This window comes from Myodes glareolus, chromosome 5 (genome assembly GCF_982192425.1).
Source record: "Myodes glareolus chromosome 5, mMyoGla1.1, whole genome shotgun sequence".
In the NCBI taxonomy this organism is placed as follows: Eukaryota; Metazoa; Chordata; class Mammalia; order Rodentia; family Cricetidae; genus Myodes; species Myodes glareolus.
In genome coordinates this window covers 103,153,831-103,179,201 of record NC_142030.1, presented here as the reverse complement: position 1 = coordinate 103,179,201, position 25,371 = coordinate 103,153,831, and the positions used below count along the sequence as shown (strand labels likewise).

At 43.3% G+C, this 25,371-nt stretch overlaps 1 protein-coding gene across 3 annotated transcripts; it reads right to left on the bottom strand.

Annotated features, from left to right (window-relative positions):
* Positions 1-573: 573 nt before the first annotated feature.
* On the bottom strand, positions 574-25,116 carry Insig2 (insulin induced gene 2). Of its 3 annotated transcripts, XM_048443798.3 has the most exons (6): positions 24,959-25,116; positions 13,854-14,236; positions 6,395-6,519; positions 2,323-2,489; positions 2,045-2,144; positions 574-840 (listed from the first exon to the last, which is right to left on the bottom strand). In XM_048443798.3, the coding sequence occupies exons 2-6, from the start codon at positions 14,095-14,097 to the stop codon at positions 799-801; spliced, it is 678 nt and encodes a 225-aa protein (XP_048299755.1). In that variant the 5' UTR covers positions 14,098-14,236; positions 24,959-25,116; the 3' UTR covers positions 574-798. The 3 variants fall into 3 exon arrangements, with proteins under 3 accessions (XP_048299755.1, XP_048299757.1, XP_085544463.1); XM_048443800.3 differs by lacking the exon at positions 13,854-14,236 and having other exon boundaries at positions 24,959-25,059; XM_085688337.2 differs by lacking the exons at positions 13,854-14,236; positions 24,959-25,116 and adding an exon at positions 21,820-21,922.
* Between the last annotated feature and the right edge of the window lie 255 nt (positions 25,117-25,371).

The following is a 25,371-nucleotide window of genomic DNA, read 5'->3' as shown; positions in this document are numbered from 1 at the left end:
ATGTGCTAAAGCGAGCTTCAGTAACGAGTAATAGCTAATATCACTTTGGTTTCTGTGGCATACAGTATTCCCCAAACACATTTATCTAATCAAATCCCCTAAGTTTTAGCTATTTATGTTTTTCCAAATTTAGACACAAAGCAGGTTAATGTTGGTCACCTCCCCTAACATCACACACAGCCCTGGTAAAGTCTGTCAACATAGAAAACTATTCTTTGGATTCCTGCAGCCATGCAGCCAACACCATTCTATGGAAGTTCATCATCACCACAGTTAAGACTTGAACTCTCTGACACAACGGCGACAGAGACAAAGCGCACGTGGGAGCTCGTAATGCACACAGCTGACGAGAAACAGAGGGCACGGCAGTCAGTGAGAGGGGAAGACCAGCTACCCATCGCGTTCTGTTTGGTTTGTTTTCAGCTTTCTTCTTCTGTTTCACTAAATTTCTAAACTGTCCAAAGCACTCTTAGTCTCTGTGACAGTAACAGCGTAGTTTGGCACATCAACATTGTGAAACAACGCATGGTATGTCTAAAAAATTTAGAAATTTCATGTACTCATAAACATATCTTTCATGTAGTGCACATATATCTTACATTTATTGAAATCAAATACCGAAAGGTTGGTAACTGATTTACAGAAGCAATCACAGACTGCAGAAACGTGTGTGTCACACACACCAATCCAGGAAAACTGCATCCTCGCAATTTCACAGTCCAAAATTTCGCTGGTGCGCCTAGCAAATACGCGATGCTTTCCCATGGCTTCCTAGAGAAAAGACAGATTCTGCCTTCTTCATTCTTGATGAGATTTTTCAGGAATAACTTTACATTCATACTGCAAAGATTAAAAGGTCAAAAAGTTAACAGATTTAAAATCACTTGTGAACTGCAACTTCCAAACAAATTAAAAGCTAGAAAAATAAATGTTTTAATATGTTCACTTCATTCTTCAAAGAACTAAGAGTTGCACAATGTCATTCAAGGTGAAAATCTGCAGACAGCAGTGGAGGACAGCAGTGGAGGACAGCAGTGGAGGACAGCAGTGGAGGACAGCAAAAAGATGACTATTCCCACACTGTGCGCCACCGCAGCTGGTGATGTGGGAAACCTGTGACACACAGTGCTCACAGCCCAGCCAAGGACAAGCCATGAATTTCAGGACAGTGCTGAATTCAAGTCATTACTTCAAATCACTCTATGAGTTAGCAGAAAAACATACTATGATATAAAGAATACAAATTAAAACAATATTCTAAAAGTATAACTACCAAAATGAATAGTTAAAAGTCAAAAGAAAGGAAACACACAGAGTTAGAACTGGGTGCTCAGAGTATCAAAATGACAGCAAGTAAACCACTGTTCTCCCAGATGGCCAAGCTCAAGTGAAAGCAGCTGCTGCGGCCTCCGAACGTCACTGTGTAACTCTTGCCACATGACCGGGGTGGGGGTGGTATCACAGTGTGTTTCCATTCGTAACTAAAAATGAGTATCTTGGTCAGCTTGAGATAGTCTTAATTTACAAATACTATATAATAGGCCCTCTTCATTTTAAAACTGCTCTTTTATCAGGGGCTGAAGCTGTGGCTCAGCTGAGAATGCTTGCTGAGTATGAAAGAGGTGGTACAGACCTATAATTCCAGCACTCAAGAGGTGGAAGTAGAAGACCAGAAATTCAAGGTCATCCTAGGCTACAAAGTGAGTTCAAGACAAGGTGGGCTACTTGAGACTGTATTAAAACAAAAAAAATATTATTGATGGAATGGAAAACTGTAAACTAATAAAAACAAAGCAACAAAAATCAAATATCACTATATGGTCAACCAATTCTACCACACTACCCATAACAAATTTTTCCTTTTCTCTCTAGTTGTTCCTCAAGTACTAATACTCCTCAGATTAAATTCATCCAAATGATTTATGTCAATGAAAGCACAAAAGGGCGTTCAAAGAATCCTGTCTTAATAAATGCTTTCCCTTGAGTGATGGGCATTTTGAGAAACGGTATCATGCAACTCAACCCTGCGTGGGCCTCAGCTTACCATTGCCAGTTGACGACCAATGTTTCCCATTGTTATGCCTCCAGCAAAAAATATACATGGCAACCAAGAACGGACATAGAGAAAATCTGGAGATGTGTATCTAGAATAACAGAAACATTTAATAACCCACAGAGCAAGGACAAGGGCACTCAAGACAAGCATAATGAAGATAAGTGATTCTATACATTAAACTGGATAACCCCATATTATCATTCAATTTTGAATGCAGTTATTGCTGATTTACACAGCAACCAGGTAGAAAGAGGGACAGCACTTACTGATAAACACCATTGTAGACTAGCAGTTGGGTGACAACAGTAGCTAAGAAGGCGATTCCAACACCAAGGCCAAAACCACTTCTTGATCTGTCAAAAGTCCACCACAGTCCTACCGACAGCGCAGCCAGCGTGAGGGAAAACTGGAAGTTGTTGTCAAAATCTACTTTCTGAGACCAGTGTTAAGGAGCCATCAGAAAACAAGGAAGCGGGTGATATCAACTGTTCACTTCTCTAAATAAGAGGCCCCTCTCGAGGGACTTGATTCTTCTGGAGTGTCCGCAAACTTCTATCACAACACATGAAGACAGGTGCGAGTAAAACTATGTCTACATACGAGATACAGAGGGCACTAATTAACATTTCCTACCTTCTTATAACCCATCCAGGGAAAAAAGGCTAATTGTAAAGTCAGGCACTCTTTAGGAAGTGCCTTTGTGTCTAAACATGTAACCGTGCACTTTGGATAACAGTGCTAACAGAACACACCTTTGGGGGAAAAAAAGAAAGAAAAGAAAACCAATAATACTTTTCAAAAAGGTTTAGAATTACTTGAAAATCATACAGGAACCTGGAAATAGAAGAGCTGACAGCTATTTAACAGGGTACCACATTGTTGTGTGATTTACTGACAGACACATTTTATAATAATGCAGTTCAGAACAAGAGCACCAAGGACATAGCAGCCCTTCTATTATGTCAACTGCTCTGGTTTTAATTTGTTGAGGATAAAGCCTTGAAGTGAACATTATCTTCCCCCCTGCCAAACTATTCTGGTGCCTGCGACTTTCTAGCAGGGCACTCTGCTCTGATGATATTTTATTTCTGGTGCACACTTAGGCATCTATTCACAAATATATGGCCCCTTTTACTCAGGAATCTCTGAGGAGAATGAAGCTTTACGAATTCAATTTTCTGATTTTGGGGGGAGGCTAGAGGATTACACTAAGAAAATTAGTTCTGCCATTAAAAAGGCATTTTCTATGCTCCAAAGGCTCCACCTTGGCCCTGTAACTGGTTCGTTGTTGGACTAGAAATTGGATCAAAGTCAGTACTATGAAAGTCTTTTCTTTCTTTGCCCCCCAAAACATGCCCATGAAACCATTTCCTGATTCTAGTTACCAACCTTTCCCCACCTTTCCCACTAAAGCAGCATATAAAACCCCTGCTGGCCAAGTCCAGGACTCTGAGGACAGCTGTATGCCACTCTCTTAAGATCAGTCCTTGTGAGTGGCTGGTCTATCAAGCAAACTAACAGTTATCTGGGCAAATTTCTTTTTTTCTTTTAGCTATTCTTGTATGTACACTCTAAACACAAGGTTCTCAGCATTGATTAGATTGCCTGAAGATCAAAGTGCAGAGCTAGCCACACTAGTTAACCATAGAGGCCAGGCAGCAGTGGCACACACCTTTAATCCCAGCACTGGTAGGTGGAGACTGAAAGTGATCAGGCTGGGCAGAGAGGAATATAAGGCAGGAGCTCAGGATTCAATCTGAGGACTTGTAGAGAAAGGATCGCCCATCCAATCTGAGGATTCGGATTCGGTAGAGGTAAGAACTAGTGACTGGCTGCTCTGCTTTTCTGATCTTTCAGCATTTACCCCCTAATATCTGACTCGGGGGTTTTATTGTTAAAACCAATTAGAATTTGTATTACAAGAGGAATTCACATAAATAACAGGAGACAACAATAATGGGTTTCATCTTGCTAACTAAATTATTTAGCACAATAAGGAAGCTTTTAGGGTAAATCAGTCAAATATATCAATTTCAGAAGCTTTACCTTGCGGTTTTCCAAGGTCTAAGTAACCTAATATGAAAAGTCTTTGCTATAAATTTTGTAAACATCTTCTATCTTCTTTAAAGGGTAGACATGACAGGTAAGATTGCTATGTTTAAATATTTCACTTAGAAACAAAAAAAAAAGTGAATGAAGCCAAAAATGCATATTGTATGCAAGGCTTTTAAAGCTGTAGAAAGGGCTATTTAAATCTCCTACCTACAAAGAAAACACTCTTTTGGGGGGAGACAACTAGCAGGTAGAGGGACTCCTGTGCCAGCAGGAGGACAAGTTAGAATCCCAGCACCCACATGAAAAAGTTGGCAGGAGAGTGCAGGTAGGGAAAGATGTAAGACATATAGAAGCTTAGTACTTTGTAAGCTAATTAGAATTGTAAGAGAGAGAGAGAGAGAGAGAGAGAGAGAGAGAGGTGGGGGGAGGGAGGATGAATTAGAAGGGAGATATCGTCAGGTGTGAGACACTTCTGATGAGTTGCTGGCTAAGAAGGCCCCGGAGGCTTCAAAAACCATTCAGGCTCTTGCTATTCCTCTTGGTAACCTACCAGAACTAGTTGGTGATAAGACCCTGTTGAAGATAACACAGGAGTACTTTATAATTGCAAGGTGAACAGAAATCAAGCTACAACTCAGTTGGAAGTGTCCCTCTGCTGGCCAGCTTTACTAAAGCGAAAGGTGTTCTACCAGTTTGTCGGAAGAAAAAGGCATCTTACTGATCTGTGAGCTGTAGATCTGCAATACTAATCTGCTAGGCAAGACAGGTGCACAAGTGCAACAATGGTATCACTGTTATGGGGGCACCAACCACTCTCTTCCTATATTCCAAGCTCTGTCCACAAGAGGGAATTCATACCTGTGCTGTAAACTCAGTCAGGAACCCAAGGTTATGGAGGATGGAGGACTCAGGCTCTAGAGATGACACTACTGTTGTTAAGCTGTCACGGTGCCGTGCTGTCTTCTAACTAAGACATTTAAACCCATAGATAAATGCAACTTCCATCCTGGAACAGAGAAGCCTCTTATTGCAATGAAATGAATGGGCAAGGGGTAAATAACGAGATAGGTGGCTGCTCAAAGTGCCAAGAATAAGAGATGATTGCTTGTTCTACGAAGGACTTCTGTACGACTCCCTGCAAGGTTCAGAGGTCATGGTAGAAGAGGATGTGGGAAGAATATAAAGAGCCTGGGACGAAGAGGAGAAGGCAGTGAATACTGTCTTCTGAACATGGCGCAGCTAATGCAGAGATGATTTCTCAGGTGTGGCTGTCTACAACAGACCTACTGATGTCAATCATGAATAGAGAGAGGCTCATGGAGTCCTTCCTCCACCTCTCCCTGCTGAAGTACTGGCTTCTGGTGGACTACAAGGGAGAGAGTCATCCTCTTTACATGTGTACACACTAAGGAGCCCACCAACCTCCAAAGGATACTTCGAAACCCATTGCCAGGCAGGGAATCCTGGTGAAATTCAGTGGATCTCCAAATAAAGAAGAAAACGAAAAGCCAAGGAAGTGAACTTGAGAGAGGAGAGATAATGGGAGTAGAAGAGAGAGGAAAGGGAGGTGGGGTCACAGCAACTGGAGTGTGCTGTACACAAAATGTATAAAACTGGCCTAGAACAAACAATAAAAATTATTAAAATGAAAGAAAGGTAGATCAGAAGTCAGGATGAGAATATGAGCATCACTGGTAAGGATGCAGATTATATTGAAACAGGTTTAACAAATTGGTCGCATTGTTTCAATGAAAAATACAAAACAGTTATGTTAAAACAAAATTCCCAAAATACCAACAACTATGACCAAACAAAACAAAACAAAACTCTAGAGGCTAAAGCAGAGGGGTCAAAATTCAAAGCCAGTTAGGGTTAGCTAGCCTAGTAAGACGACCCTAATCTTATAATCAAGTTGGGGAAAGGAATGTGCTTTTTGGTGTTGATTAAAACCAATAAATGTCAGCATAACTTCTTTAAAAATATACTTTTTTAAAAGAGTACCTAAAACTATCAGGGTCCTTACCTGCAAATCCTAAGTGAAGAAAAGTGGGGTGGGGGGTTTAAAAATGTACCTGTTTCATTTTTGAATTAACAAAATATCATGTAAGGAATTTAGCAGCCTAATGAGCAGAATTTCTACACAGAACTGACAACGAGCTGAGGCAAGGCCCTACCCGCCTCTAACCCTCACACTGGCTACCCTGGGTCAACAACTGGGTCAGCACGGTATTGTGAATAGGGGGCTGCAGGCTGCCTCATTCCTGCAGGTTTCATCAAGGATACAGCACTGGCATGATTGATACCCACGAACACCGCCACGCAGCGCATAACACTGGACCACTCTCTCTTGAATTTATGTGGTTCTCCTAGATGCCTGTCAATGCAGGGGTACAATAACCCAATCACAGCTGTGAAGAGAAGACAAAAACAGTAAGTCTTCACCAGCACTGCACTGGCAGCAATCACTGCAGTCACTGCTTCAGGATCCTTCCAAAAGAAAACTGTATCCAAATGACTGAACACTGCTGGCATCTTTAAACTTACCTTCCAAAGGAAAACACGAGTTTCCCAGTGCAGAGAGCTCCGAGGAAGCTGCAGCACTCTAAGGGCTACACACTTGAGAAGAGGACTCACAAGGAGCCCGAGACACCAAGTCAGCCCACGGCTACCCTTAGTTACCCTCTCCTCACGTAGGTATGCTATTTATCATAAGCAGAAGCTACAGAGAAGGTAGGCAGTGGGCCTGTAAACTCCCATGCCAGGCTCCCAGGGTCCTCACGGCCCTGCTGGCTGGCTTCCTGTCTGGTACCCAGCACTCTCTGACAGTGTTCCCCCAGTCCTTCTCACAGCACTACTCGGACAGCAACAAAAGACTACAGGCAATATTTCTGCTATACACAGAAAAAAGGAAGGACATGGGGAACAGAAAAATTACAAACTTGCTAGGTATGACAGTACACACCGTAAATCCCAGCACTCAAGAAAAAGCAGGCAGATCTTTGAGTTCAAGGACATAGTCAAACCCCTGTCCAAAAACAAATTAAAAACCTACAGATTTACAGATAATATGTAAGTTTGCTGTTAAAGGTAAGAAGAAACATCCTGACTCCTACCTGGGTAAGTAATCATGAATACAGTGCCTGTGTGTAAGATATCCATGACTAAGACCTCCACTATTCTCATCCTATTCCTACCTCTATTTACCAAATCTCAACATCTTACTCACTTAGAAGACATGAAATTTATGTGTACCTTCATGAATGTCTTCATGGAACATGTGGAGACCAAAGAATAAGCTTAGCTGTCATTCCTCAACCACCACCCACTTTGTTGTTTACGACAGGGTCTCTCCCTGCCCTGGAACTAGGTTAATGACCCAGTAAGCCCCAGAGACCTACCTGCATGCGTCTCTTCTGCACTGCATTACAAGTAAGGACCACCAAGCCCACCTTTTTTATCTTTTCTTTTTTAATATGAGTGATGAGTGGTCAAACAAAGGTAGATCCTCATGTTCCCAAGGCAAGCACTTCACTGATTGGGCTATCCCAAGCACACAAGAAAAAAATTTATTTATTTGCTAAAGATTACTTTTTAAATTTGTGTGTAAATATGCATTTGGGTGTCCATGGAGGCTAGAAGAAGACATAGGGTTCCCTCAATTATAGGAAGTTGTAAGCTACCTAATGTGGGTGCTGGGAACCAAATTCAGGTACTCTGAAAGAACAGTAAGCACCCTTAACGATTGCACCATCTCTCCCCACAAATACACACCCTTTCAAAATTTAAATATAAATTAAAAGAATAAAAAAGAAAACTTGAAACCAATTAGTATCCAAAAAGCACAGGCAAGTAGAGCACAGAGCAGCACGGGAAAGAGCCAACCAAGCTACTCTCACCTGGTGATGAGACTGGAGCTCTACGCTCTTCCCACCTCAGCTTTAGTAGAGAATGGATGACTCACAAGCCATCCTGAGACCAGTGACAAAGCTCGGCAATGCACAGAGAGCTCCAATGGCTGCTAGAAAATGTAAGCTTCAGGGCCTGGGTGATAGTTCGGTTTGTGAAGTGCTTGCCTTGCAAGCCCAAGGAACTGAGTGCAAACCAAAATAAAAAAAACCTAAAGTGGACTGTGTCTGAGGAGTAATAGCTGAAGTTATCCTTGCGCCGCCACATAGATACATGCATGTGTACCTGCACATGCATGAAAATACCATGCACACACACAAAGAAAATCTAAGTTATGGTCCTATTTGAAACACACTACTGAAAAATCTCACTGGATTAAGTGACAGCATTTATAAATTTCCACATGATTAAAATGACAAGCATGCCTAATAATTGAAACATGTCTAAATGATACTTTTTCCTCAAGGGGTATCACAAAACAGTTCATCTGTCATTCCATCATTCTCTGAATAACACATACATAGATGCACCTACCTACATATCACCTATCTACCATCTATCATCCACCCATTCACTATCTATCATCCATTATCATCTATGTATATACCAATTAATTTCTCCTTAATCCCCTGCATCTTTCTGTTTGCCTGTAGCTGAGTAAAAATCCAACAAGAGCAGGAATTCCAAGTCAATTCCAAGTCATTCTCAGCAGCAGATGCCATGGGTAAAGAATTATTACATAGAGATGCTGACATGTATGTGCAAAAATATAAGTAAAACCGACTACGCTCCTATGCAAGTGAGAGACAACTGAGAAGAGAAAGTGAAAACACAAAGAAGGAATTTAAACAGCCACGCTGCCAACCTTGGGATTTGCCAATAAAAAACCAAATCCGTTGAGTATACGTGGTGCTCAGCTGCTCACTGAGAGAGAGAATTTGGGGAAGCTTGTCACTTCCCATTAAATGTCTTTCTTTCTTTCCTTTAAATAACAGCATGGCAGAGTCTGATAGGAATATACACAGCGCAGTGAGGATCCACTGTCTGAGAGCTCAGTGGAGTATGTCTGGGCTGCTGCTTCTCTCTGTACCATTTTTTTTTTTTAAACAAGAGACTTAAAAATCATGCTGTGTAAAATTATATGCAAATACAATTCTGCTTAATCAGATGGTTCTCTGATGTAAAGTCACATGTCTTCTGATATCTTTAAGTGATTCCCGGTAAGTCTGCCCAGATCACAGACAAAAGGAGTCTGTGAAGCACCAGTAGTAAGCCATCACTCTCTCAGGGCCGTGTGCTCAGTGCAGTGAGGCAGGAAGGAACACAGTTAAATTAGACATCCAGCAAGGAGCGAGGCTGAAGACAACCAGACCACTCAGCAAGACACTCTTCCATGGAGACTACAACAGAAGCGGATCATGTTCCTTTCAGCAAACACTTAAGCCCTATAATGTATCTTGTTCTTGGTATTTCCCGGGGATTTTAAAAGAGAAAAAAGGGGCTGAGGAAATGGTTGAGATGGTAAAGTGCTGCTGTGTAAGCCCAAGGACCAGAGTCTGAGATCCAGAATCTACTTCACAGACACACACACACACACACACACACACAACTCCCCCATACACAACACACACACAAACCACACATACAACTATCCCATACACAAGTACAAACACAACTACACACACAACATACACATAACCACAAACACACACACAGTGGTGACACTTGTAACCCCTCACTGAGACAGAGACAGGCTGATCCCTGGGGTTTGCTGGCCAGCCAACCTACCCCTACTTGGTGAGTTCCATGCCAGTGGGGAATGAATTCTATCTCAAAAAAAAAAAAACAAACCAGAAACGTATAGAGCATCTGAGAATAACAGCTGACGTTGTCCTTTGACCTGCACACACACACAGCACAGACATGTATACATTAATAAACAAGAGGGTGTATTTTCATGGCAAAGGGACACAGACACTACTAAGTGCTGATTGAGTACTGACAAGTTGCTGAGGGGCTCTCATCTTTTTCCTGCACATGAGGAGAGTAAAGTGTTGGGCTGTCTGGAAAGTTCTAAAGAAGTGACTCTGCATGCAGAAGCATGGAAACAATTCTCTCATCTAAGGGAGGCACCTGAAGGAACCAAAGCACAACCAGAAACAAACACCATTACCAGAAAACTGTAAGATTTGAGCATGAAGGGAGGCTTGGGTACAGAAAGGCTCAAAGTATTAGAAAAGCAAAAGTATGTCACAAAAAGGTTTTAACACTGTGTATATTAAAGATTTGGGAACACACTGTGTCAGAGACAGGCAATTATTCTTACAGCCGAGTGCTCAACAGAACACAGGGAAGTGAGATGGGTCAAAACAAAACAAAAAAAAGACTACCAAGCCCAAGGGGTGGGGAGCCAGGACCAAAGGGAACAGTGCAAACGGTGCAGGCTCACCATGGGACTGGGATGGGGAAGGATGGAGACCTCTCTAGGAAAGGGCTGAGGAACCAATGACTAGAAGAATCCTTTACATGACTTCCACAAGCTTGGCTATTTGTGATTTTGGAGACAACTTCTCTACTTCTTTTAGCCACAATATAGCAACTGTCTTTTAACATAGTTATTCTATGGAGCCAGCAGTGGTAAGCCTCTAATCCCAGCACCCAGGAAGTGAACGCTGGACAATCAGGAGTCCAAGGTCAGTCTCACCTACAGAGTTTGAGGTCATCTTGAGATGGATGAGATTTTTATTTTATTGTTTCAAATGTAACAAGACATCTACTACATGGCCAGATGAGAAGATATCCTTTATACACGGCTCCAGTCCCGGCTCCAGTGCAACACACATATAAAGAAGTCCATGACAACACCAGCCTTGCTAAGCTTGTTTAGACCCTTCCAATGAAGACATCACACACTTTGGTCACAAAGCATGGAGAAATCAGGCTGGTACTGACAGGAAGCTTCCTCCATGCTGGCTGGCTTTCACAGTACTGAAAGGAGCTGCGAAGGCTCGGGGGGAACTCACCAGCAGTGTCACTCAGCTGTGAGCCCTGAGCCACAGTAACTGGCATGGTAAGATAGGTCCATGGGTGCAAGAACAGCAAGAGTGTTAAGGGAATCCGTAGAGGAAAGCGCATGCCAAGAATGTAAATCTGGCCAAGAACCCAGAGCTGGGGAGCTCACGAGCCCCAGAGGTGAGCCTACTGCTATTATTTCGTTAAATGGACATACTGTCCAGCTACCCTCTAAACCTGTATCCCTGTGGCCATAGATTAGGGCAGCTATCACATCTCATTGGAGAAGCTTCTTTGTGTTAACACAGAAACACACAACTGGTCACAGCACAGAGAGTAAGTGTCCACGGAGCACTCAGGCACAAACGGGACATCTCTATCACAGCCCCTCACGCCAAGGCTGTAGAGCCATCAAAGGAGACCTATCTACAGTAGAAAGACTGTAAGCACCAATGGTCAGCGAGGACCCTGGTGAGACAACATCTGGACATTACAGGCTGTGGTACTAATGAACTCAGCTGCTGCGGCTGCCTGCAAAAGATGATGCCTGTCAACATTTCAGCATGGAGCAGGGAACACTCTCCAGCTTCCACCCCTAGCTGAGGAGATACTGACAGTTGATGGCTGCTGGGAGAGGAAGAATCAGTTTTCTTTAAGCCTGTGTCCCCAAGAAGGTCAGTTCCTATCGAGTGGCTAGGCCCACATTAGAACATGGTGAGCACAAACTGTCCTTGGAGTTTGTGAGATTAAGAAAGGAGGCTAAAGGTGAGGCTGTGCAGTGGGGTTGGGGGAGGAAGAGGGAGCAAATATGCTGAAAACACACTGGACAGGACAGGTGTGGAGGCACAGTCTTGAATTTTAGCATTCAGGAGGTAAAGGTCAGCCTGGTCTACACTGTGAGTTCCAGACCAGAATTACACAATGGGACCCTATCTCAAAACAAACAAAAAAGCAAAATTCCATATGCATGAAAGTCTTAAGAGTTAACACAAATAGTATATCTATTTAAAATATATACATATACAAATAAGATTATGTAACAGAGCAGGTTGTATTTATATATTTAGGGATGTGTGTGTGTGCGCGCATGCGCACGCATATGTAAAACAACAATTACAGAAATAGAGGGCATGAATTTGAGAGGGCAAGGTAGGGCACATAGGGAGGGCTACAGGAAGGAAAGGGAAAGGGGGAGACTAGATGGTGAAGTGGATAGTTGCCCGATCTAGGAAACTAAGTGGTGAGGCTGCACACTGAGCTGCACCTTGAAGGAGAGAAAAGAACTAGAGTTATTGAGAAACTTTTTCTCTTCTGAATTTAATGAAGGAAACTATAGGTAGATCAGCAGATACAGTAGAATGATAAGACACAAGTTCTCATTTATTTGGACGATTTCTTAGAGAAGGATTACCCCGGGAAAACAAGGACACAGTGATAACTTCTCTTGACTGAGGGCTCCATCGGTTCTAAGGCTACCTAAGGCACGAGGACTCTGACTGCAACAGTGATCATCTGTCCATGCAGCAGGGGTATGTCACTGTCCAGCAGGCTTCATGGAATTACTTGAAGATATGTACAAGTTGGTCTCAGCCTTTGGACACACGCTCTGTAACCCCTAGCTCTAGGATGGCGATGCACCCACAATGTGTCGCACAGTATTTGTGTGCACTAAGTACAGACATAGAACCATTTTCTCCCACAAGGCTATGACTACCTTCTATTACTTTATTACATAAAGTATTGTTGACCCATTGACCTTCTCATTAGACACAGCTGAAGAGCTGCCCATTCCAGATCATCTGGAAATGCTCCCCTTAGCCATCAATGGTCCTCTACTGAAAATGGTCAAAGCCACTAACAGGACTATCAGGATTTCAAGCAAAGACAGTCTACCTCATTGATCTTTTCAAGTATTCACTATTTCTTCTGGTACATTTAAAGACCAGGCAGCAAGAATAAAAGCATATATAAATTAAAAATACCGCATCAAGTTTTCACCTTGAATAAAATTACTCCATATATCACGGTTTTGTCTATTTCAAACACAAAATTATAGCCCATACATCAAAACTTTTAGGCAGTAGTGAATATTACCAAAACAACTTAGAATAATATTTAGATGAAATGCAAAAAAGGTAAATGCCCTACACCCAAAGAAAACGAGAACTGGTTTCATGGTTAAATGTTAAAGGTGCAGGAATCAGGTACCCAAGAGTGCCTACCGGCTGACTCCAAGGGCTACACTGAAGGCAGAGACAATCCTGAAGGACAGAAAGCAGGGCCACTGTAGCCCGAGGCCAGGGTACAAAGGAATGCAAGAGAGCATAAAAGACTGGGAATGACAGACATGCTCCACAGCTGGGAGCGGGAGCACAACATGATGGCATACATGTACCAAACATACCAAAGTCACTCACAGAGTCCACTGCACTCTATTTAAATTATATCCTCCACTCAGAGGGTAAAATGCTTTCCACAAAAGCATGAAGACCTAAATTCAGAATCTCAGCACCTATAAAAACGTCACTGTGGTGACACACACCTAGAGTTTCAGTGCTCGAGAGATAAAGACAGGCAGAACCCGGGAGCTCAATGGCCAGCCAGTCTACCTAATTGGCAGTATCCAAGTTAAGAGACAGAGTGTCTCAAGAAACAATTTAGAGAATAATTACAGAAGACAGCCAACCCTGACCTTTGGCCTCAACATGCAGGCACACATACATTCATATACAACCACACACATATACAACCCCAACACACACTTGTCATTAGGCAACACCCCATACACTTGTAAGCAACACAGAACACACTGCCTCACACATACCTGAGGCTGTGCCGCAGCATGGTGGTACCCACCATGCAGATGAAAAGATGCTCGTGACCACATCAGGTGGAAAAAGTGTCACGTTTCTCTGAATCTGGAGCAAGTTCAAGACTAAGGCGAGGAACACTCCAATGAAGAAGAGCACCACCCCTCGGATCACCACGTTCACACTCTGGCTGGTGACAGAGGAAATGTATGGGCCACACTTTATGGACCCAGGTGACTCGGGCTTTCCTTCCGACATGGTCTCATAAGTTCAGTAGGCCTAAGCCGTAAAATAAAACAAGGCTTCTCAGTGGAAAAGATGAACTGTCTGTGAATCGAAGCAGACCAATGTTTCAATGGTACCACATCTTGCCTGAAGGTGGAACCTACCAGAAATCCTACAAGAGATAAGAAGAGAGAATCAGCATGCAGCTAACACACAATTGTACAAGTTTTCACACTCAGTACTAGTTAGGCAGACACAGAATGAAACAAGTCTGTATACTAATTTATTTAAATTATTTACTCAGTAAGAAAATCCTTTTTTAAAAAAGCCTTTATATGCATGCTGCAAAAAATAAAAAAAGTGAAGTGTTCCATGTGTATTTACTAGGATACAACAGGTGACTTAGGAGATCCCAGCCAGAGACCCCAGCAGTAAGAGGTCTTGCAGAGAACCCAGGTTCCCAGCACCCACAAGACAGCTCACAAATGCCTGTAGCTCCAATTCCAGGGCAGTCGACGCCATCTTCTGGGCTCTGTGGACACTAGGCATACATGTGGTACACATACACACTCATGAACATAAAACAATAGAAATCTTTAAAGGGAGAGGCACCAACAGTTGGGTCAGCAACGAAAGCTCGGCTAGTAAAATGTGTAAAGCACAGCATGAGGCCTGAAGTCTGATCCCCAACACCTACTAAAAAAGCCAGGTGTGGTGACATGCTTCTGGGACACATGCCAGTGCTGGAGAGGGGAGACAAGAGGATCCCTGCAGCTCACTGGCCGGCTGGCCTAGCCCTACTCAAAACAACAGTAGAGGACTACAGAAGATACACAATGTCTAATCTCACACACACACACACACACACACACACACACACACACACACACACCCCTCAATACCCCCTCAGCATTAAAATAATAGAAAAACAGTTTCCCCTACCTCACAGAACAGCCAGTCAGGTAATTCAAAATACATCTACTGGGATCTACAATATGAAACCCCACATCTCTAGGTCTTCAGCCTAACCTCCACTCCATCAGTAGCAATTGAATCTCTTATACTTTTTAGAAAACCAACACATTCTGACTGAAGACACTGTAGTTTTGATAATAAAATGTGACTTGCTCATAAGGACACTGTCCACAGAAGGATCCATCCCTATGTTTAATGCTTATGTTGCTGAATTTCTGCAAGCAAGCGTCCTATGAAACCCAACCCACAAGCACCCACCTACACATATACCAGCCAGAAAAGCCAGACTTCAACCACTCTTCCAGGATGACAGCTGTGCCGCCGACCTGCAGCAGTGTGCTGAGCCAAGTGCTGCAACCGCAGGGATACTATGATGAGGAAGCAGAGGAAGCGAGCGCCAAGAGAATGCAACCCAACCCAGTACCACCTTCTGAGGGCCGGCCTAGGTGCTGTTCACTCCTCTAAGAAAAGTGACTGCTGGGTCCTGCTGGGGTCTCCAAAGAGATTGCTACGCTGCTGGTTTAGTGATGCTGGGAGACAAGACCTTTCAGAGGGAGGATCTAAGCTAGAGGTGATGGCGGGGTTGCTGGGGTTGGCACGTTTACGATGATGATCAAGAATTCGAGGTCATCTACACAAAAAGCTGGACACCAACCTGGGCTATAAAGTATCTTTTAAATGGGGAAGGAGACACACATCCCAAAGGAATGTTCTTAGGCTTGTTGAGGGCACTGCTCTGGGAGGAAAGAGGCTGTGAGACCTCCACCCCTTCGCTCCCTATCTGGAATTGTGATCTTGCTCTTTCACCCACACTTCTGCCATAGAGATCCTTACCAGAGTACAACTGATGCTAGCCAGTTACACCCCTGAATCTCCAAAATGGTGAATAGAATAAGCCTGCTTTCTTTGCAAAGTTAGTCTGCCTTCAGTATTTCCTTACAGTAACACAGACTAATCAGCTAATGCAATGATCCTTCGTGTGTGTTAAGGATAAGTACGTGCACTTTTCCAAGCACCTGACACAGGAATTCACTTAACCCTCACAGTATCCCTAAAAGGATGGTGTGACCATCTTGGGCTGTACAGTGACACTGTCTCAAGAACTAAAATAATAACAGTAATAATAACAACAACCTGAGAGCTAAGTGTAATTTTACAGGTGAGGGAAGCAAAGCAAGGTTAAGTCTACACGCCTGGGTAAGAAGCATAGCTTGAATCAAATCCATTGTCCTACTCCCGTGCTCTCATCATGATGGTGAGCCACTCAAACTGCCGTGGACCTTGTTCTCAATGAACACTACCAGTTTTCAAATGTGAAAACAATAGGTATGCTTTTTGCTCTGTCATTTATCTTCATCTTAATTGACTACACGACACCCTGGGCATCTCTGTAAGTCAGTACCTAAGTGGTATGTCTTGTCAATTCTGAAACATTTTATCTGAATGAAGTTCATTTCATATGTATGTGTGAGTGGGTGGGCTTGCCACAGTGCACATGCGGAAGTCAGAAGACAGCTTTTGGAAGTCAGTTCTTTTCCACTATGTGGGTCCTGAGGGATCACATCCAAGGTGTCGGACTTGGGACAGGCTCAGCTTTACCCCCTGAGCAATCTCACACAGGCAGAACTCCTAATAGCTACCTCGTAATTATCTGCAGAGCTGCTTTATGGGTTATAAACTTTTCATGTTGGTCTTATACACCGACACCAACCTCCATTGTATCTCTGCATGCAGCAAGCTTCCTGCTTGGCCCACAGGGATAGTTGCTTCACTAGTTTAAGCCAGGTTCATTCTTCTATGATCAAACTCTTGTGGGCTCAGCTCAGCAGTCCTTTGAAAAGGCAAATCTAGAACCTAATCACCTAAAACACAATGCCTCTAAGTTTCTAATTTTCAACCTACCTTAAATGCAAATTTTGAAATAAAACTGAATGTCTAAATGAGCCCACAGGTAACTCAGCAGGCAAAGGGGCTTCTATATAGTCCACAGCCATTATGAGCCCACAGGTAACTCAGTAGGTAAAAGGGCTTGCAGCCAACGCTGATGATGGGTACATCATCATATGGTACACAGAATGAATCAACTCCTACATATTGTCCTCTGAGCTCTACACACATGTGGCATGTGCGTACCCACACATGTAAGTACACACAGACAATATAATAAACAAATGTAATAGGAAACTTTTTTTTTAATTTTAAGACAGGGTTTCACATAGCACAGACTAGCAAAGGTTGGTCTTAACTTCTGATTCTCCCACCCCCACCAATCCCCTTCTGAATGTACCCCTACTCCTAGAGCTGAGATTATTTGGTAGCTGTGCTACCAAATCTGGTCTGTGCAGTGCTGAGACTCAAACCCAGTGTTCCCTCACTCATCTCCACAGTACTCGGGAATAAAAGTGTAAATAGACAACATCAGGGTTAACAGAGATGCTTTGAAATACAAAATAGCAACAAGCATCAAACAAAGTACCACAAAGGGCTCCCTTACACACTGTGTGTGACCAACAGTGTCCTCTCCTGCCTAGACCCTAGGCAGGCACAGAGCCTCCCTACCCCTCCGCACAGCACGAGTAACACAAGAAACCACTTATTCTGCCCATGATTTTTCCCAAAGCAGAATTAACAGCAACATATACCTTAGGTTCAGCAGTATTCTTAGAAGGATAAATAACTTTAATTAGCTAGTCCCACCTATTTCCAGAGATAGTTGGCCAGAAACTGCCAGAGGAGCCTTGGTGAGTTTAGGTCAGACAGACTCTTACTGTGTGGAAACTCTTCTGAACCTGGCATATTAGTTAGCATCCCTGGCTCCTGGCCACAAAATGCAGGCCTCCCCCACTTGTGATACCCAAAATTGTGCCCACAGTATTTCCAAACACCCTGAGGGAGATCTGTGCCCCGGTGGGGCTGCTGCTTGCTGGAGCCTTCTCTCATCCCGCCTGTCTACTGCAGACATTTGTGTTTTCTCCCACTGCTGTTTATCCAACTTTTCCTGGCAGCCCTTCTTCAGTTTCCTACTTCACCCCCACAAGTATTCTTTAAAAATAACACCGCATTTGTTTAATGTTTATTTGAAGCAGAACCAAAGGGCTAACTGTGGTTACATCACAGCACAATGATATATAATTACCAGGGACAAAAATAAAGACTACAATACTTCACCATCAATGTTCTAAAATTTAAGGACTGGAAGGGGGCCAGGAGACCATCTATTCTAGGATATATTTGAGATTCATGCAAAGTAAAAACAAAAATGTGTATGTATGCATTTTTTCAGAGTTCACACACATACTCAAAAATCTCCAGTATCTAAAGTCAACAATGGGCCATCAAGCTAGGCAGGCAGGCAGGCTGGTGAGGTGGCCCAGACCTGTTGGGGGAAGGAGGGGGAAGCACAACCAACCTAACAGTTCTCTCACTCACTGTAATACTGTCACAAAACCTTCAGGTGAACTAACAAGATCAGCAAAGAATCAATGGAGCTGGGCATACTGGAGCAGGGATATAATCCCAGCACTTGAGAGGTAGAGGCAGGAGGAGCTGAAATTCAAGGCTGTTTTCAGCTACAGTTAAGTTCAAAGCTAGACATGGATACTCAAAACAAAAGGCAATGCAATACTGGATTTGGGAGGGGGGGATCATTTCTGGATCTTTTTACTCCAATTACACATAAGCACATACAATAAATAACCAGGTTGGTCAAACAGATAAAAAAAAAAAAACCCAGAAAAGAATTCACTATTTCCTAGACGAAGTTTCTATGCAAAGAAAAGCACGTAAATGGGCTGGTGAGGCAGTCCAGAGGGTAAGGAGCTTGCTGTGCTAACCTGAGAATTTGAGTCAGATCCAGAATCCCACTTTGGAAAGAAAGAATCAGCTCCTCAGAAGTTGTTCTGGCATCCACATACGTGCTGTTCCATGCAACCCCCCCCCCCCCACACACACACCGATGACAACAGTATTATACTAGGAGGGTGGGATATTTTAAAGGCTCTGGGAACAAATGTAGCATAATTTATTTTAAAATCTCTTTAGCTATTCACATTTTCTTAAAACAAAAGTAGTCATATTTTTATATATTCTACTTAGAGCAAAAATTTGGTTCTTCAAATTTTTAAATTTTACCAAAAAACTTAGATTATAAATTTAAAGCATAATACCACAATGGCTCCTAATGAGTTAGTGTTAATAAATAGGTTGGTGTTTTTAATTCCCACTGTACAAAAATCAGACAGGCTAATACGTAGTTTTCTTTTGTTGTTTAAAACAAGATTTCACTATGTAGCCAAGGCTGGCCTAAAATCTCGATTCTCCTTTCTTGTCCTCCAGAGTGTGGGAATTACAGACTTGAACCCAGGCTTCAAATAGGCTATGGAACTTTGCAGAAAGGCCAAGTTTTTACCAGGTAGCCATATCTGAGCCAACCACTCTGCCTTCTCTCCCAAAGGCCACACAAAGAGCTTAGGTGCCACAAAGGAGTCTGCTTGTAAGGTCCCATTCATGAGCCACTATGAGCTCTACAGCAATGCTTTGTACAGTTTAAGAGAAAACCTTACTAGAGGACATGCAGTATTCTGCTTTGAGCCTTGAGCTACGATTTCCATAAAATATATAAATGAACACAGAAAAACAATCTTTGGCAAGATTGGTGACAAATCATCAAAGCTGGAAAAATACTTTCCCATATGATTTCATGTTAATGGATTGATACCATTTCTTTCAGACTGAACAGAGGCAAAAGTAATGCTAGGCATTCTACAAGTAAATACAAAGTTTATGTTACCCACCGAAACATCTTACAGGCAATAAGCTTTTGGAAAAAAAATAGAAACAAAACATAGTAATAACAAGTCGGAATCTAGGCTTTGTTTTTTGTTGTTGTTTGATTGTTTGTTTCTGTCTTTGAAGCAGAGTCTCATTAGCCCAGACAGACCTCAAACTCAGTATATAGCCAAAAATGACCTTGAACTGGATTCTCCTGCTACCACTTCCCAAGAACTGGGATTCCAAGCAGGCACCACTACCCTGATTCAAATCTAGGAACTTAAGAACCATTTGGTCTTAACAATTGTAGGCAAACAAGACTCTTCATTTTTCAGTGAGCGGTGGTCACACAGGTAAGTTTTTTGCATTCTCTGATGACTGTCTCTCTCTTCAGGGGCTGGGTCAGATACATCACCAAATAATAAAGTTAAATTACTACCGCCCACTTTTTTCAGCACATGCTGTGCTCATTAGAACGGCATTCACACACAGAATAGCACCAGCCTTACAAAAACACAATACAACAGCATGGTTTAACCCTCCTTAAATAAAAGCACACAGATGTGAATCTCAGACCGGGTCCATTAGAACTCTAGAAAGAAAAAAAGGAATCTCCTGAATATATTGAAGCTCTTTTCTCTCCACAAATGCAGAAAAGATTAAGCAAGCAACAGTCACATAGCTTACTGCTTTAAACATATGGCTTAGCCCTTAAGAAATGTTACTCTACTGTTTGGAGACAATTTTCTAGCAACAATGAAAACACTATTTTTTCTGAACTGCACATTAATCTTTGCCTTTTCAATGTCATCATCAAAAAACATAAATGTCAGTTTAGAAAGCATCAACCTTTCCCCCAAATACAAATGATTCACACAGTGTTCATTTCATAACGGATGTGAGCTGAGTACCACGAAAACAAATAAAACCACTACGGTTACAAATCCAGAAAAAAAGGATGGAGGACGAAAACAGAAAGAGAACACCAGCTCATTGTTTGCCCTAACAGGATCCAACAGGATGAGTAGGAACACCCCTTTATTCCGTCTGTGGTTCACCATCAGGGCCAAATCCCAAAGGTGGGGGTGAGGGCAGAAAACACAGCATGGCAGCCTTCATGTATCTGTACCCAGAACTGGTGCCTGTCTTTCATTGCTATGGTCAGTTTCCCTGTGATACCGACGCTAGCCAGCTTCCGTGGCCCAACTGTCAAGCCTATTTGCTCTTTCCTCATCCATCCTAAAAAAACAGCAAGCTCTTCGGGGTAAATTTTCCCCCACTACATAGCTAACATCACCCATGAACAACTTTTCCCAACACTCACTGGACTCGAGTTATTTTCACTTTAGTTTTAACACCATCTCACATCTCTAGCCTCATCCTCAGCAAAGCACTGCTTACCTTTCCCAGACAGCTCATCCCCACTGGACGACCCCCAAACCCCAGTTACTGTCACCAACAGACTTCTAGGCCCTGGCAAGAGCTCTCTTTGGCTGCACCGACTGATATAACTAAAAGGTATCCGCTTCCGATCCCAAATCCCTACTCTTGAACTCAGTGTCCTCTTACTTCGGTAGATTCTAAATTTACTATGATTATGAGCCTAATTTCGATCCATTTCTTATACAAGCCTGAGTCTTTCTCCCTGGTTACAAGACACCCCAGTCCTGTCAGGTGTACGCTAGACAGCTGGCCCATCTCTGTCCCCAAACAGACCTCCAGGGTCGCCCTTCCCGCCGTCCTCCAGCCTTCCTCCCCTCCACAGTCTCAAACTGTCCGGAGACCTCTGCACCCCCTAAGCCTGCCCCCGTGGCCCGTTGTCCCCTTCAAGAGCCCGCTGACCTCTCACCAGGTAACCCGGGTCCCCTCTCTCTGCAGGCCCCACCTACGGGTCCTGGATCCCCCAACACCTGCCACCAGGACACCCAGCCTGCAACGTTAAGGCATACGTAGCTCCTCTTCCCGAAAGTCACCGCATTTCTCGAGCCGTCCCCTTCCAAATACGCTCACCTGCGCTCTACAGGGAGACCCCCAAGTCACCCCCGCCTCCGCCATCTTCAGGGACCGGCCCCCGGACCTACTCCCCTCCCACAGCTCCGCCTGAGCCGCACTGCGCCTGCGCGGCCCGGGCTCCTCGCGGGGAAGCTAGGGGCAGAGGATCTTCCGGTTGCTGCGCCGCCAACTCCCAGCGCTCCTCGGAGACGGGGCATAAGGACTTCCGGTCTGCGTGCCACTCGGGGCTGGAAGGAGGCGGGGCCCTTATCTGGGCTGAGAGACTGCGGAAACGACTGTTGTTGGCGGACTCCGCAGTCAAAGGTTCTGACGGGCGCTTCGGCTCTGTGGGCGGAGTGAGGAAGTCGTGCACGGACGCACGCACTCACGCGCGGCCCGAGACTCCGCCCTCTGCGTGGGCCTCACTCGCAAGCGAAGTGGTGGGCTCTGCCGTCGCCTTCAACTTCCTCGGGCCCTGGAATCTGTCTCAATGTCCTTTCTGAATACAGGTTAAAGGCAGCTGTTCTCCTCGCCCAGGCTCTATAGAGATTTGCACTAAAGAACAAGCAAATGAAACCTCATCATCTCTCTACTGTCAAAGTCATTATCTCCTTTGAATGAAAGAACATCCTCCTTTTGAGACGGAGTCGCACTATGTAGCCTTAGCTGGTCTAAAACCACCAAAGTAGACCAGGATGGCCTCACTGAGAGCTGCCTGCCTCTGCTTCCCCAGTGCTGGGATTAAAGGTGTGACCCACCACACCCAGCTAAACTTCCTTTCCAAACAGGAACCAATCTTTGGAGACTGCAAATGAACTTGTTTTGGATGAAAAATTATACAGGAAAATTCTGTTTTGTTTTATTCCTTGAGAATTCCGAGGACTTGAAGTTCGAGTGGGAAAGTGGAGGGTGGATCTGGGAGATGTGGGGAGTCAATATGATCAAAAAAAGTCCTCAAAAAAAAATCACATTTTAAAAAGGAAGTTTTCATGCCCGTTTGCAATGTATTTTGATCATACTCCCTACATCTCTTTACATTCTTCCGTAGAGTGTTTTTGAAAGCCAATACCAAAATCTGTCTTGATTATCTCTCCTCACTGGGCTGTTCCATGGATCACCTCTTTTGGGGGCCCAGCCAAAAATACATTTTGGATGCAGTCTGATTACATTGGTCTTAAGGAGAACTTTGTAGGAAATATGGGCAACTGCTACTGATTAGATGCCTTTGTTTTTTGTTTTGTTGTTGTTGTTGTTGTTGTTGTTTTTCTTTGAACTGGCAAACAATCAGATGCACTTTTTAAAAACCTGTTTCTGACCCTTTTATCAACACATTTGTTTCTGAAAATTGGAAGAGAAATTAAACTTGGACCAGCAGTCTCAGCGTGTCTTAATATGACCTTTCTTGTATTTCTGTTTTTCCCTATCTCTTGCATTTAATTCCTGCAGGTTTTTAATGCATGGTAAATGAAGACCCAGGCTAATTGTGCTGCATAGATGAAGAATGTTATAAGGAAAAATAAACGCACACATGTGGTGGCTAATCGTCTTTGTCAACTTGACAGAATTTAGAATAGTCATGGGAACATCTCCAAGTGTGTGTAGAAGCAAGAGTTTCCAGAAAAGTTTAAAGAAAGAAGGAAAAAACACACTGCATGTGGGAAATACCATTCCTAGAAGTGGGATCCTGAGCTGAATGGAAAGGAGAAAGCTCCTGAGCGTGTGCACTCATCTATTTCCTTGCCGTATGTTCAGTATGACCTCACCCCTACCACCACGCCTTTCCTCTGGTGCTGACCTGTGTCCTCTCAAAATGTGAGCCTGGATAGACCCATCCTCCCGAAAATTCTTTTGCCAAGTCTAAATCCAAAATGAACTGATGTCAGGATATGAATTAAGAGGGCAGTGAAATCACACTTACTTTCGAAGACTCTGAAGTTCTGTGCTTCTGAGTTGTTGGTGGGTTTTTTCAAACCTCAACTGTATCACGGCACTGACTGCATGTATGTAGTCATGTCTAGTAATTCCATTTTCTAGGTTTTTCTTTTTATAACTATAGTGAAATAGTGATCCTGGTGGTTTTTAAAGTTCCTTTTTTCTTGGTTTTAATGTTTGTTTGTTTGTTTGCTTGGTCAGTCTGTTGGTTGGTTGGTTGGTTGGTTGGTGTTGAGGCAGGATTTCTCTGTGTGACAGCCCTGACTGTCTTGGAAGTTGCTTTGTAGACCAGGTTGGCCTTAAACTCACAGAGATTCACCTGCCTCTGTCTCTGGAGTGCTGGGATTAAAGGTGTGCATCACCATGCCTAGTTTTTAAAGTCCTCTTAACTGTTAGAAATATCAGTGATTTGATAATTCAGTTGGTCCCGACCCACTAATGTTGCATATTGTTTGTTCTTTCAGCTGAACAATTAGGCAAGCTAGAAAGAATAAAAACTTTGTTGCTAAATACAAGCAAACATCAGCAGAGGTCATTGAAGGGCGATACTTTAGATCTCACGTTAAACATTGTTTCTGGCTGAAGCTTCACTAAACCAGATTCTCAGATTCTGAGAACCCGACCCTGGGAACCTTACCCAAATTAAAAGCACCCAAACATTAAAAACAAAGAACATGGCCATTTTTCTATTCAGTAACTACTTCTATTCAGATCAAAGTCATCCTCAAACTTGCATGGCAAGCACTGTACTACCGAACCATCTCTACAGCCTTTAAATTCACTCTTACGTCATTTGTTCAAAACCCTTTTAAATTAGCTACCAGAGTAGTTCTTAACCCTGACTGTATATTAGGACCACCTGTAATTGATTGAAGTAATGTGTGTACTGTATATGACATCTTTCAAGGACCTGAGCTATACCCTGTACATATTCCAATTTAATTGGGTTGAAGGACAGACCTGGACTCTTCCAATAAAGTCCTTGTATAATCCTAGTATATTCCTAAAGAAATGCTAATGCAATCAAAATTCAGAAATACTGGCTCTAAGTTTGTCTGGCATCATTTGGCAATAGAAAAAGTAGCAGAGGAGGCAGCAATTCAACAGGCATCTGTTCAGTTCCAGTGCCTGTGTTCTTAGCCCCTCTGCACAGCCCTGTCAACTGCATACAGTAAGCAGCTGGAAACTCACTGAGGCACCAAAGTAAATGAGACAGGGGGCTTACCTTCAATAAATTCGTCTAGGGAAGCCGAGGTGTCAGTAAAGGAAGCCAGTTCAGCTCACATAAACAGACAGAGGCTAACTGAGAACTCCTCTGGAGATCAGACATGCCCTGTTTTAATCTAGATTGGTGTGGAAGGTGACCAATAGCAAGGCATGGAGGACGGCCGGATTGCAGATGTCAGCTGGGAGATGGTGCAAGCATTCACTGAGGCAATGGCAGAGGTCACAGAATTGGCAGTACTAACTGGCCACTGATGTGAAAAGTGACACAGAGAACTAAGTGGAAGCGGCTTCCAAGTTCTGAGCCAGAGACTCTCAGAGGAACAGCACTGTTGATTTCGATCAAGAGTTGAGAGTTTGAGTTTGGGGTTGAACGAGTTCAAAGGTGTTGAATGTTTAACTAGAAATGTCCTC

What these genes read in the sequence shown, in the direction of transcription:
- Insig2 (XM_048443798.3), bottom strand. Translation starts at nt 14,097, where the DNA reads ATGTCGGAAGGAAAGCCCGAGTCACCTGGGTCCATAAAGTGTGGCCCA. An exon ending in ATGCTGCGGCACAGCCTCAG is followed by an intron (nt 6,520 to 13,853) that starts GTATGTGTGAGG and finishes TTCTCTTCACAG; the next exon opens with CTGTGATTGGGTTATTGTAC. An exon ending in GTATCAATCATGCCAGTGCT is followed by an intron (nt 2,490 to 6,394) that starts GTATCCTTGATG and finishes CACTGGTCTCAG; the next exon opens with AAAGTAGATTTTGACAACAA.